This window comes from Astatotilapia calliptera, chromosome 3 (assembly GCF_900246225.1).
Source record: "Astatotilapia calliptera chromosome 3, fAstCal1.2, whole genome shotgun sequence".
In the NCBI taxonomy this organism is placed as follows: Eukaryota; Metazoa; Chordata; class Actinopteri; order Cichliformes; family Cichlidae; genus Astatotilapia; species Astatotilapia calliptera.
Window position 1 is genome coordinate 51,314,747 of NC_039304.1, and position 14,204 is coordinate 51,328,950.

The 14,204-nt window shown below is 41.6% G+C and overlaps 1 protein-coding gene across 1 annotated transcript; it reads right to left on the bottom strand.

Annotated features, from left to right (window-relative positions):
* Positions 1-2,236: 2,236 nt before the first annotated feature.
* On the bottom strand, positions 2,237-12,186 carry LOC113015637 (uncharacterized). Its single transcript, XM_026157705.1, has 9 exons — positions 11,857-12,186; positions 8,780-9,130; positions 7,183-7,515; positions 6,992-7,090; positions 5,981-6,304; positions 5,296-5,522; positions 4,284-4,590; positions 3,897-3,991; positions 2,237-2,296 (listed from the first exon to the last, which is right to left on the bottom strand). The coding sequence occupies exons 1-9, from the start codon at positions 11,891-11,893 to the stop codon at positions 2,237-2,239; spliced, it is 1,833 nt and encodes a 610-aa protein (XP_026013490.1). The 5' UTR covers positions 11,894-12,186.
* Positions 12,187-14,204: the final 2,018 nt, after the last annotated feature.

Genomic DNA, 14,204 nt, shown 5'->3' on the forward strand with positions numbered 1-14,204 from the left:
TTGTACTGCTGGGGCGTAATACATTCATCAGTCTTCCATCAGTTGTGGTGGACAGCTTCAGCTTCAGTCTTCACATATCCGTGCTGGTCAGAGTGTAAATCTTGAGGCTGAACGGCCTTTGTACAAGATCACACTCTTCTTAGCTGGGCGCAGCTATGAGCACAAACAGCAGTGGCAGCCAGCCTGTGTCTGTCCAACCAATCAGAGCTCCTCACATCAAAAGCAGCATGTGGTTAATTTGGATTGCTTTGGGGTTGTCATGGTCCTACGTCTGACCCAGTGTTTTGTGTTCGCTTATTGGTCATTCGTGGTTTTGGTTTTCTGAATGTTATATGTGTTCTTGCTTCCAGTTTGGGTTACTGTATTTTCCTTGTGTACCATGTGTAACATTCCTTCAGTCGGTTTCTCAGCCTCAAGTACTTGTCCTTGTGAATTGTTTCAGGTTTTATTTTGATAGTCCCTGTCCTGTGTGCAGTGTGTCTGGTTTTGCTTCCCTTGTCTCATTAGCTGTGTTTCCCTCCTATCTCCCAATCCCTGAATACGCTTGTGTGTATTTAAACCCTATTTTCTTTGCTCTGTGTCGTGTCACACTGTCATGTTGTTTCTAGTGTTCCACAGTTTAGTTTTCTCTTTGATTGTGTCAGGAATAAAGCTGAGGTTTTTGAGTTTATATTGTGTATCCTAGAGTACATTTGGGCCTTTCTCTCCTGTCCACACACAGCGTTCATCCGTGACAGGGATTTAAAAAATAGATAGCAAATCAAATAGTTAATCCCAAAGCTAATTCATTATCTAATATCATAGCTAACCTGTGAGCTAACAGGAGGTAAAATGGGTTTCAAATGAGTGGAATCACCATTCTACATGTCAGTAATAAAGCTTAATTTTTGTATCTATTGATTTCTTTCTGTTGTTTTTTAAAAACAATTTTGAAAATCAATTTTTGAATGCAGAATACAAAAATGGTTTTATGAAATGAGGTTTTTATTGAAAGTTTAATTCTGCTTTTCTGAAATTCATAAATATTGATTTAGATGTTTTATTTTTGTTTAAAATTAAATCGTTAAATAATAAATGACATACATCTAGGATCCCATCTCATTTGACCTGACTTACATCCCAGCACCCCACTCACTATCTGTCTTTTGCCCCATCTGTTTCAGCTTGTTCTTGTTGTGTGTCATGTCCTGTATAGGTTTTGCCCTGTTAAAATAAAATGAAAAAAACAGAAGTCAGATAATACACGCAAACTAGTTAAATTACTGTATTAAAGACTTAAAGAGTTGGATGACCTCTAATCTTCTTCTTCGAAATTCAGATAAATTGAGTAAATTCTTGTACTTGTCCCTGCAAATATAATAGATGTGGTATCCAACCTGGCTCCAGTAACACTGTGAGGATTCTTGGGCTCATTCTTGACCAGGATATGTCCTTCAGCATGGACAGTACAGAAATCTGTGGGAGTGTTTACCTTCATTCTAACATGTGAGCACAGATACATGTTTGTTACCATAAACATGCATGTTTGCTATGAAAGCTGCTCAGACACAAATGTTCCTCAGCTCATATGTAACGACTGAAGAGAGGAAACTATGTGGTAGTTTAACAGCTCCACGCTCCCCCTGCTGGAGACATCTGGTAATTGTTTCTAATCTTAGTACTGCTGGTATATATACTGCATGACTGTACTGTCAGTCACAGGAAAACATACAAGATACTGTGCTCTAAGCTCTCCTACTCACAGTGACATTGAAAACATCAGATATCACTTTAACCTTCTCAGGCTCAAATTTTGTTGCTAATGCACAATCAAGTCCTGCAGTGGTACTTCTGAGTAAAATAACCTCATAAAATATGTATGTGGGGTAATCAGGTTGTTAGTTTTTAATCTGTATTTCTTACTGAAGCTGGTCAGATAAAAACTTTCACTCAGTGGGCCCACGTCCTCATTTTAGGTTTGATATTATTTTAATACATGAAGGTGAATGACTTAAACATGAAGTGAGCTGTGGATTGGGGAAGGCCTCGCCCCTGAAGATTCCCAATTACTAATTCTAAGGGAGAAAGTTAAAGAAGTGAAAAAAGGAAGGGTGGACGGGCATGAAAATGAGAATGAACCGCTTGTAGAACTGGGGGATTATATATAGAAAGGAACTGGAAGATGCTTGATTGGAGGAATGGCCTTGTTCCTGAAATTCAAATACTTTATCTCCAATTAGAAAGCACTTGGAGAGCTTCAGTCTCTCTGACCTGAAGCTGTAGGAACTCTGGTCTCATCCTCAAACATCAGGAGCAGCTGCTCCATCAGAAACACCACAGAAGAAGAACCACAGTAGATCAAAGAGGGCATTTTTATTCTGTTCACTGAACAGATTAATATAAATATAAGATAACTACACCTGCCTCATAATAAAATTATTTACATTTGTCATGCCGGGGCAGATCACACGACTCTGTACAATATACAAAGATAAACATAAACAATCACACTGAGGTACACATGAAAACAGATCGATTGGACTGAGACGAAGCAATCATATCTTTGCGTTTCCTCTCATTTAACAGAATAATGTCTTCCTCAGAGGATCCACCTGTGCTTCCTCTCCTCTCTCCTCCACCTGTTACAGTGAGGGAACGTCCTCCATGATGGAGGAGCTGCTGGAAAGTGCTGAGAGTTTCCTCCAGAGTGAGACCTCTGTCACAGTTCAGAGGATCTACGGCAGCAGAGACCTTCATGGACACTAAAAGTCTCAAACACACAACAACAACATCACACTGACTCCACTCTGACATCACTGATCAATAATCAAAGAACACACAGATCAAACTGATTGATCAGCCATCAGAGGAGTCGGATCAATGGAGCTGCTTCTGTTCCTGATGTCCCCTGTTTGATCCTGGACCTGAACTCTCCCTGCAGAGGAGACACAACACAGTCAGACACACACACACACACACACGTTTGTATGTATTTACATCCTTGTGGGGACATGTCATTGACATAATGCTTTCCCAAGCTGCTTACCCTAAAAATCAAAAATGAAGTCCTAACCCTAAACCTAACCACTGTTTCTAATTTTAATCTTGGTTATTTTATGTTGTAATCTGATATAATATGCTCCGTAAATTTGTTCTGATTTGTTCATCTGTTGTGTGGTTTTAAAGTGTTTTAAAGTTCGATTAGTCTTTCGCCCCTATACCCTATATCGGACGACCGATTTGCACGTCAGGACCGCAACGGGCCTCCACCAGGTGTCGTAAAAGTGGTCGTATTGTGCTGCCGTGTTGATGAAAGGTTAGGCAAGTAATCAGGAGCAACAGTTTTCTAACTGTTGCTGTTTATAGCTGTTTTAGGTATAATATCAGGAAAATAAGAACTGGGGTCCAACTGGAGATATTTGTTTTGCAGTTTTCAGTTTCAGTGGCATACAAACTATCTTAGAAAAGGACGAGTCAGAAAATGTACGTCCTGCAGAAGCGGCAAAGAAGGACCGAAGATTGCTGCTACACTTACACTTAAACCACAATTTGAGACTAAAAAATGCCGTCGAACTCATCGAAATGGGAATTTTGTCCCCACAAGTCACCGTTAGACCCCACAAGTATTGTAGCATGCCAGGTTTGTGTCCTCACAAAGATGTCAAAACATGTACACACAGAGACACAAGCAAACCTTTGACTTTGAGGTGCACTGTTTTGTTTCTCTTGACCTCCCCATCGACTTCACATCTGTACTCTCCACTGTCTCTCTCTGTGGGGTGTTTCAGGGTCAGACTGAGGTCTCCAGTTTTCAGCAGGTCTTCCTTCATCTCCGTTCGGTCTTTGTAATCCTGGTGCTGTTTGTGAGGCTGGTCAGAGCCGTTCTCATACACATGGACCATTTTATCACCACTGACCTTCCACTGCACCTTGGTATCTCCAGGCAGGTTTGCTGTTGTTTTAAATGGCAGCTGGACAGGCTCCGCCCCCTCACCCTCCTCCACCTGACAGTCTGAGAGGACGACAAACAAAAGATGAGCTGTACAGACAGCAGCAGTGGGTTCCTGAGTAGAACAGAAGGAGGAGCTTTTGTACCTCCTCACAGTACTCTGTAGTTTCACTGTGTTTACACTGTGTGTGTGCAGGCCTGGATCTCTAACAAAGCTTGGACTTCACTGTTGGTCCATTTCTCTGTAATTTGTTCCAGTTTAGAGCAAGCTGTTCTTCACAGTTAATGATGACGTGGATTTCACTATATACATCAGTATTTGCCTCGCACCCCACCACATGGAAACCACACAAACCTTTGACTCTGAGCAGCACTCTTTTGTATCTCTGCATCTCCCCATAGACTCTACAGCTGTATCCTCCTTTGTCTCCATCTGTGGGGTATTTCAGGGTCAGACTGAGGTCTCCGGTTCTCAGCGGGTCTTCATTCATCTTTGTTCGGTCTCTGTAAAGCTGGTGCTGTTCATCAGGCTGGTCAGAGCCGTTCTTATACACGTGGACCTTCCTGTCATTGCTGTCCCTCCACACCACTTCAGCATCTTCAGGCAGGTTTTTTGAGGTTTTGAACGGCAGCTCGACAGACTCCAACTCCTCTAACTCCTTCTGGCAGACTGAGAGGACAACAAACACAACATGAGCTGTAGCAGCAGCAGGTTTTCAGAGTTGTAGAGAAAGCTGAAGGACAGAAGCAGATCAAAATCTAAAACCTGGAGATATAATTTTTTTTTTTAAAGATTCTTCTGCAGAGGGCTTTGGTTTGATTTTGTGTGTCTAAAATAGACTTTATTATAAGCTTCTTATTTTCTTTATAATTAGAATTGTCAAGTCTTGTGGCTTTTACAATAAGGGGCTGGGCTTTTCACACTAAGTGTAAAAACAGAGGCACACAAACATAAATGGCCTACCTTAAATACTGTGACAAAAAGACATATCATATATGATATGTCTTTTTGTCACAGTTTTTAAGGTAGGCCATTTAATTACCATCAGGTGTTGTTGGTCAGTAGGACCTAAAGGTCTGTGACCACGTTGTTGTGATGTTAAATGATGTTGAATACTAAGAGGAACTGTTAAAATATGAATAAACTATGAATACAACCATTGGCAAATAATAAATGGGTTAAATGGATAAGATATGTACAGCTGGAGTTATTACACTTTCTCAAGTTTCAATGGTGTCTGCAGCTCACACACAAAACAGCACTGACCTTTGACTTTCAGCTCCACTTGTTTCTTCATCAGGATGTTTCCCTCCCTGCTGTAGGTGGTGCAGGTGTAGGTGTCTGTGTCCCAGTCTGTGGGGTATTTCAGGGTCAGACTGAGGTCTCCAGTTCTCAGCCGGTCTTCATTCATCTTCGTTCGTCCGCTGTAACGGTGGTCCTGATCTTGAAGCTGGTCAGATCCGTTCTCATACACGTGGACCTTCCTGTTGAATCTGGTCTTCCACTCCACTTTAGCAACTTCAGGCAGGTTTATGGTAGTTTCGCAGGGCAGCAGAATAGACTCCACCCCTGAATCCACCTCCTCCTGGGGGACTGAGAGGACAACAAACACAACATGAGTTGTACAGACTAAAGCAACTCTGAGCATTTTTGACTGGTTCAAATGACATATTTTCAATGAAATGTTTGACTGGTTCTGAAACATGTCCAACTGCCCCACTGAACATAAACAGTTCCTTTGTTTTATTTATGTCCAATCAGCAGCAGAGACAGTCCATCCAAACCAAATGAGGCTTGTCTATGACAAGATTTATTTTTTCATGAACTCTGCAGCTCTACTTAAAGAAATACAAAATAATCTATACAATTCATCAGTGAGCTGATAAACGCTCTTTCAGTTTTATGATGATTTATTTCATCCAGTCTGCTGCTGATCAATAAGCTCTGCCTTTCTAAACCACTGAGAACCTAAACTGGCCAAGAGGCTGAAGTATGGAGAGGAAATAGTGTCAAATATAAAATATGTTTATTGTATGAAACTATGTTCAGACCTCTGACATGGAGCTCCACTTGTTTCTTCTTCAGGAATTTTCCCTTCCTGCTGATGGTGCAGGTGTAGGTGGAGCTGTCATCATCTGTGGGAAGTTTCAGGGTCAGACTGAAGTTTCCAAATTTCAGCAGGTTTCTGTTCATCTCTGTTCGTCCTCTGTAAAACTGGTACTGTTCTCCACGCTGGTCACGTCCATTCTCATACACATGGACCTTCCTGTTGTCTCTGTTTGTCCACTCCACTCTAGTGTCTTTGAGGAATCTGACTATAGCTTTGCAGGGCAGCCGGACAGACTCCTCCCCTGAATCCACCTTCACCTCGTAATCTGAGAGGACGACAAAGCACAACATGATGACATCAGCAGCAGCTGTGATGGTCACATGACCTCCCTGTCCCTCCTTGTCTTCTAGTCTCAGTCAGATTGTGTCTCAGTTTGTTCCTGATGTGTTCCTGACTCGTTCTTTGGTAACTAGTCTGCAGCGTCCTGTAAAGTGCTGCAGACATGTTGGATGAAGAAGAACAGACAGACTGAGCCTCCACAGTCGGCCATGTCTCACACACATCAGCACAGAAACCATGAAGATCTCATGTGTCTGAACATCTGAAGCTCTCCACCACATGACTGAGCACAACTCAAGGAGGAACATTTACTGAAGCTGCTGCAACATTTACTGTCAGCACATGTTTCCATGTCAGCTGCTGTTTACCACCACAGAAGAAGAACAGCTTGTCCACATGCAGCCTCTGTGTCAGATCAATGCAGTGAAGCACACACACTGTTTAGTAAAGTCATGTTGTGGAGCTGTTTCACTGATCAATGACTGAGTCTGAAGGAGGTTTTCTGACTTCTGGAACAAACCTGGAAGTTTCTCTTCAGCTCTCTGTATCAGCTGTTTGTAACTCTCAACTCTTTCAGCTTCTGGAACAAGTTTGTGTGAGCCGCAGTCAAGGAGCCACCAGAGGACACCTGCTAACCATCGGCATTATGGGTAGTGTAGTAGGAGACACTCACCTTTCATGAAATAGTGCCGGAAATAATATGTGAGACCTCCAGAAACCACAAGAAGAACCAGGAGAACCAGGACAGCTGTGGCCCAGGATGGAAATGGTTCTGTGGAGAAACATTAAAAAATGTGACTTCTGATCTCTGACCTCTTTCCACAATATTGACCTCTGACCTGTACTTAGATCTCCAGCACTGACTTTTGACCTGCAGCACTACTTTCTGTGTCAGGATGTCTTTGTCCCTGTAGATGGTGCAGATGTATCCTCCACTGTCTCTCTCTGTGGGGTGTTTCAGGGTCAGACTGAGGTCTCCAGTTCTCAGCAGGTCTTCATTCGTCATCGTTCGGTCTCTGTAAACTTCATCCTGAGTCATGAGCTCATCATTCCTGTTTGCATACACGTGGACCGTCATGAGTCCGAGGTCAGAGCGAGTCCACTCCACTCTGGTGGCCTCAGGCAGGTCAGGTGTTGTTTTGCAGGGCAGGATGACAGACTGTGACCCTTCCCTCACCTTCACGTCCACCTGCTGGTCTGAGAGGACAAGAAACCGCAGTATCAACTATAGGACTATACTATAGTAATACTGATGGTAACTGAAGCACAATCCTGACCTCTGACGCTGTCCACCAAACATTAATAATATTCTCTGGTAAAGCAGGGCGATATGGCCAAAAATATTTATCATGATATACATTTGAAAATTTGCAATAACTGACGATATAATTGACACTAGACAAAATACTTTACAATTCCACAACTTTATTAGTGCAAAAATCCCATCAATGTATTTTCACTTAAATAAGCAGCTGTTTTTTATGTGCATTAAAGTTATATAAAAATTTAACAGTGCAAATTCCTCGCTGACAGTTTAACCAAAAGGCATTTCCAGTGGAAACTGGCCGACATATCCTCAGCATAACCATGTATAATATCCACAAAACTTAAAAACAGGTTATACACACACAATACGGTAATATTATTATGAAGCACAGTACGTATCACTCCGCGAGGCTCCGCCTACGATAGCCGTAATGCTCCGACAATCCATCAAGCGGTGCGGGTTCGTAGCTTAGCAAAGTCGTACTAAAACATTTGACAGATTTTTGAGCGCCGTGTACCACAGAAAATCATTTTGAGGTCAGTAAACACAACCAGAATTCATACATAAGGCACACGGGATTATAAGGGGCACTGTCGACTTTCAGAAAAATCAAAGGATTGATTTTAAATGTGCCGTATTTTCCAAAAAACACGGTAATAACGACGGCCCGCTAGCATGCTCTACCAAAAATAGTGCTTTGTTGTGTATCTGATGGATGAAAGCTAAACCAGTTCCACACCACTGAAGCTGCAGCATTTTTACAAACCAGTTCTGGTTCATCCGTTTCATTCAATGATCCGCTTTCGCCCTCCTCATTCTCTGCCATGCTTTTTCCGCCATGTGCGTATGAAAACAAAGGCACTGCGCATGCGCGTTTTACCCATATTCTATCGCGATATTTCATTTTCTTATCATTGCCCAACATCATACGGTTATTACCGTGAAGGGTATGATACGGCCCAGCCCTACTCTCTGGGTCTTTTCGTTTCATGTTGAGTGATGTGTAAAAAGTCAGCTAGCAGTTATAAATATATGTACAGACATGTGTGTGGTGACCTCCCTGACATGAACTCGCCTCTGACCAGAAGCTGAACAAAAACGATGGAAATAGTTTTTTTAGTTTGACCTCTGAACTTTGTATACAGTACTGACTTATGACCAGTAATTACAGCAGTTGTTGAAGTTTTTGCTGACCTTTGACCTTCAGCTGGATGTCTCTGAGTCTCCGTTCTTGTCTTCCATTGCTGATGGAGCAGGTGTAGTTGCCGCTGTCAGTCTTTGTGGGTTTCCTCAGCGTGAGGCTGAAGTCCTTTGTGATTAGGGCGTAACGATTCATTGATGTACGTTCTCTGTAACGCTGGTTTTGTCCTCTAAGATCATCTCCTCCTGCTCTTCGTAAGTGTACAGATTTGGGATCGAGGTCACTGCAAGTCCACGTCACTGTGGGATTGTCCTCAGGTGTAGAACCTGAGTACAGACAGGGCAGCAGGACAGACCTTTCTCCCTCATTCACCTCCACCACCACAGCCAGAGCATGCTGGGAAACTGGAAGTAACACAAATCAAGTGAATGTTGTTGGTTTGTTGTGGGTTGCTCCAGTCTGGGGAGGCAAGATACTAACCCCAAGTTACTCTGTGATGTGTGATCTGTCGGAGTGCAAATGTTTGATAGAAAACACTCATACTTGTATGAATAAGTGACTGAGGCACTTAAAGGTTTAAAAAGTGGTATATAAGAACCAGTCCGTTTTCCATGATAACATTCAGACAGAGGCAACTACACCTCGTTTCACGTTGGATAACACTGGAGTGCTTCATCTACAGAACTCTGACTCCTGGGAGTTCAGTCAAAGTGTCACTTTTATTCATGGCACAATGATTCTGACACCAGCAGAGAGCTCTGTTGTCAGATGGAGGCAGTGGTCAGTCTGTGGGCCACTCCTGTCTGTGCTGTTGTTGTACCATCTACCAGCCAACATACAAAGAGCTGAAGTGAAACTGAGTGACAGGAACAGTGTCACTGAAGCCACTATTTGCAGGTTTTTTAGATTTCTCCTGGTGAACGCTGCTGCTTCCCTATTCTGGCACACATGTCAACCAGCCTGCTTGCAGTCAATGAACCATCCACATCCATTTTCAGTGGGCAGGCAGTATAATGGGAAAATAAATGATCCGTTATAAATGTTTTACACTGAGTGAAGTGAGATTGAAGGGTCAGAGCTGTCTGAATTCTCTAAATACCAACAAAAGAGTCCTCAGTGCTTTTGTGCTGTCCCACACTACACAGCAAAGCAAAAGTGATTCTCTGCTCAGACGACATTTAAAGTGGATCAGCAGGTACATTTTTGAAATGCTTTTTATTCTTGTTGTGCTGAAGCACAGTCAGATTTCTCTACTGTTGACTCTGTTTGATGAACTCTAGTGTAATAACTTAAAGCTGTGGAGGCTACATGTGTGGCGCAGTAATGTGGGTTCTGCCTCAAAGAACAAAAGAAAAGACAAAAAGACAACACAGCAGTGGTCAAAATGTTAACACTGAAGATTCACAGAAATCAAAGTCAAGAAACCAGTGAGTGGTGTCTGGTGGAGATTTTATTGATATATCTATATTAACTAGAAGCATGTTTGTATCTTCGTGTTTGATTATTTTGACCTGAGGCAAAATCCAGCTGTGAGGGTGGTGCAGCTGAAAGTGAAACTATGAATGAAATGAGCAGAATTGTTTGTTCAGATGTGATTTTTGGCTACACACACTAACCGTGACGTCACCTAAACCTCGCGTGCAGATAAGAGAAAGAAAAACCAAAAGTTGGATTCACAGATGTTTTTTTCTTTGGTTTGGGGGTTTAACAGCTTAAATAAATAACTTATTTAATTTACCCCCCACCCGCGTGGGACTGAAACTTTTTTATCTATGTTCATACTTTAAAACTGGATTCAGCGTATGTTAAATTATTCAAATATTTCATATTAAACGTATTATTATTATAATAATAATTATTGCTGTTGCTTTCTTCTATTACTTAATGGCAGCAATGAATTTAGATTATTGATGTTTGCAGGTAAACTTCAATAAAGGAGAATCATTTTAGTTTAATCTGTAAAAATGTTGCTGTAACTTTGTTTTGAACAATAAGGGACATTAATAACTGTTTGACTGGTTGAAGTCATTTTTCTGAAAAATGCATGTGTGTGCGAATATCTCAAAAACGTCGGTCTACAAATAATAACAATAACATCATGAATGTCTGTGTATGTGATCGTGTATTCAGACGCAGTGTCAGAGTTAACAGATGTCAGTATCACAGCTCACAGAGGGACGCCCGACTGTGACTGCAGCTGGTACCGCGCTCTCTGACCCAGCAGAGTTAAATTCTTCAACAGCAAACAAGTAACAAAAGTGATGAAAAATAATAAGGAAGCTGATTTTATGTAAAATAAATCAATACGAGGAGGAATTATGCTGTTATTAAGACTCTATATTCCATATAAAAAATAAATCATCTTTAATTTGTCAGTGTGGACTCTATATAAAAACCATAGAGGCTCTCGCTGTTTGCAGGTTGATGGAGATTCACTGTTTTCCAGAGAACTTTGATCTCTAGTTCTGACACTGGTATGAAGTGGATCACTTCATTTCATTGAACTCAGAGTTAAACCTGACAGAACCTCATTAACCCTCTAATCCTGCCTCTCAGGGCCACTCAGAACTCAGAACACACAGATTTCCACAGACAAGTTACATTTAGCCTTTTATTGAACTGTAACAGGATCAACTGTTGAACCATCAGGTCTCCAGCTGCCCGTGTGCACAAAGACTAGAATAAAGGTTTAGTTTTAAGTCTGAACCAGTTGAATCTTATCAGTGTCTAACTGCTTCTAATGGGCACAGTTTATTTTGCATATGTATAAATGTTTCTACACTGACGTAGGCAGACTACAAATGACTCATGAAGCTAATTAAAGCTAATGCGTGAAGAGTTAAAGAGAAATTGAAGTAATAGCTCCGGTTGAAACGGCACAGTACAACACTGTAACCAAACGTGTGAATGAACTAAACTTAATGAACAAAGAGATAAACAGAAACATGGTAAACTATGAAAGATTTTGATAAAGTACGTAGTTATTGAAACTTCCAGCAGTCGTATTGTTTGATCTGAATCAGAATCCAGTGTTTGATGGAAATCTCCTCCTGCTGCACTTCAACACATTAAAGAGAGAGAGATGAAAGAAAAGCTGATGATGAGAGCAGAGAGAGGAAGGTGTACTTACCGTGCAGGAGCATCACAAACACCACAAACATCTTCATGTTCCTGTCAAACTCAGAGACTCTTTAAAAGCCCTTCAGGACATCAGCTCACAGCAGCTTCACTTTCCTCTGCTGATCATCTACTGACACTCTCACACTGCTTCACTGTCACAGCTCAGAGTTCAGCTTCACACTTTGTTAAAGCACATCTGTGGAATGAAGTCCGGCCGGCCACAGATCAGACGTTTGTGAGAACGGAGGCAGTGATTTGCTGGTTCACCTGTGGGGGCGTGGCTAACAGAAAAGTGGATGAACAGGATGGAAACCATGAGAGAATGAACTCCTCCTACTACTCTTATCAGATAAGTTTGTTTTTGTTCTTTTACTAAAATGAAAGAGACATAGTTTCATCAGACTTTACTTTTAGCCTATTTAGCAGAAGTTAATATTCAGAAGATTGTATTTATAAATATCTGAAACACTGCATGTGTGAAAAGAGAGGGAGAAAACTGTGAGCTCAGATATTTGCTGATCTTTAAACTTTAAAATCACCACATTCCCACAGACCAATCAGATACAGGATATGAGGAATTATTCACCAGGTGGCCTTTATGACAGGATTCAGCAGCTCTGAGCCTGATACTGAGGTGGAGAAACTCCAACATGCCTGATAACCTGTGGAGTGGGAAAAGGAGTACTACAGTACATTTCACCCTGTCCACATACTACATACATACCGTGGCCCAGTGCTGGATACACAGCCACAGACAGGTTTCTATGTTTTGTCCTGGTTTGGAGACAGCATGCTGTCGTCTGAGCAGAGGAGCCCTGAGGCAAACTCCTCAACACCAAGTTAGCTGCCCATCAATGAGGTCATGTTGCTGTTTCAGGGCTTCATCTGGATTCCTGCTGTTTCAGGGCTTCATCTGGATTCCTGCTGATTTAAAGTCTCTGTGGGTTCATGTGAATAAAGATCTGACATGATAACCTGGTGTTATGTGGACTGAACCAACAATCCAGCAGAGGTCAGGTAAGCAGGGCACTGTGGCAGCCGTCACTCCTGAAGTGGAAACTAAACAGCTCCGTGTGGACTGTGATAAACCAGTACTCAGAGCGTCTAACGACACAAACAGAAGTCTGCATTATGGATCTGCTGCTTTCACAGGACAACAGCAGAGAGCTGCACAGCAGGATTATTCTGAGGCCTCGAGGATCACACAGGAAAACAGGACATGATTTATGTAAGTATGGGGGGAAAAAGCTGTGTGGTCATCACCAGGCACCACTGATAAAATTCTTATTATACAAAGAAACTGACTTCAGTAAAAGCAAATATAACTCTCAATTATTAAACATAAGATGTTAGTTTTAACTGATGAGGTTTCAGTGAATGTAGTGGGATTTATTTATTTTTATATGCAGCACAAACTGTTGTAATCCAATTTATCTTGTTAAATCGGTGTAGAGGAGGAAGATGTTTTTGTCTGTGTGCAAACAAATTCACATTTTAATGTGTGAGACAGTTTGTTTCTGCAGGCTCTGAGGCATTTAATGAACCAAAGGACAGAAACAAAGCGTAGACATACATGCCAAAGTTTCTGTCAAACTTTTTAAATTGGTCCTAATTTTAATTCTCTGTGACGTTATGAAGTTTAAAAAGTCTCAAATCGAACTTTCCTGAAGCCCACATTCAGCCTCAAACACATCAGAAACACCACAGAAGAAGAACAACACTGATCAAATGAAACCTTATCAAGTTTTTATTTCACAGTTTATAAAATTACAAAAATGTAAAAATATCAGATTTGGCCTCATCTGTAGTCCCTGTGCAGACCAACCAATAAATGAAGAGAAACAGTAAACGTGGTCAGTCTGTGGGCCACTCCTGTCTGTGCTGTTGTTGTACCATCTACCAGCCAACATACAAAGAGCTGAAGTGAAACTGAGTGATAGGAACAGTGTCACTGAAGCCACTATCTGCAGGTTTTTTAGATTTCTCCTGCTTCCCTATTCTGGCACACATGGCAACCAGCCTGCTTGCAGTCAATGAACCATCCACGTCCATTTTCAGTGGGTGGATACAGGCAGTATAATGGGAAAATAAATGATCCGTTATAAATGTTTTGGACCGAGTGAAGTGAGATTGAAGGGTCAGAGCTGTCTGAATTCTCTAAATACCAACAAAAGAGTCCTCAGTGCTTTTGTGCTGTCCCACACTACACAGCAAAGCAAAAGTGATTCTCTGCTCAGACGACATTTAAAGTGCATCAGCAGCATTTTTGAAATGCTTTTTATTCTTGTTGTGCTGAAGCACAGTCAGATTTCTCTACTGTTGACTCTGATTGTAAAGAAGTATAACAGGACCATCAGG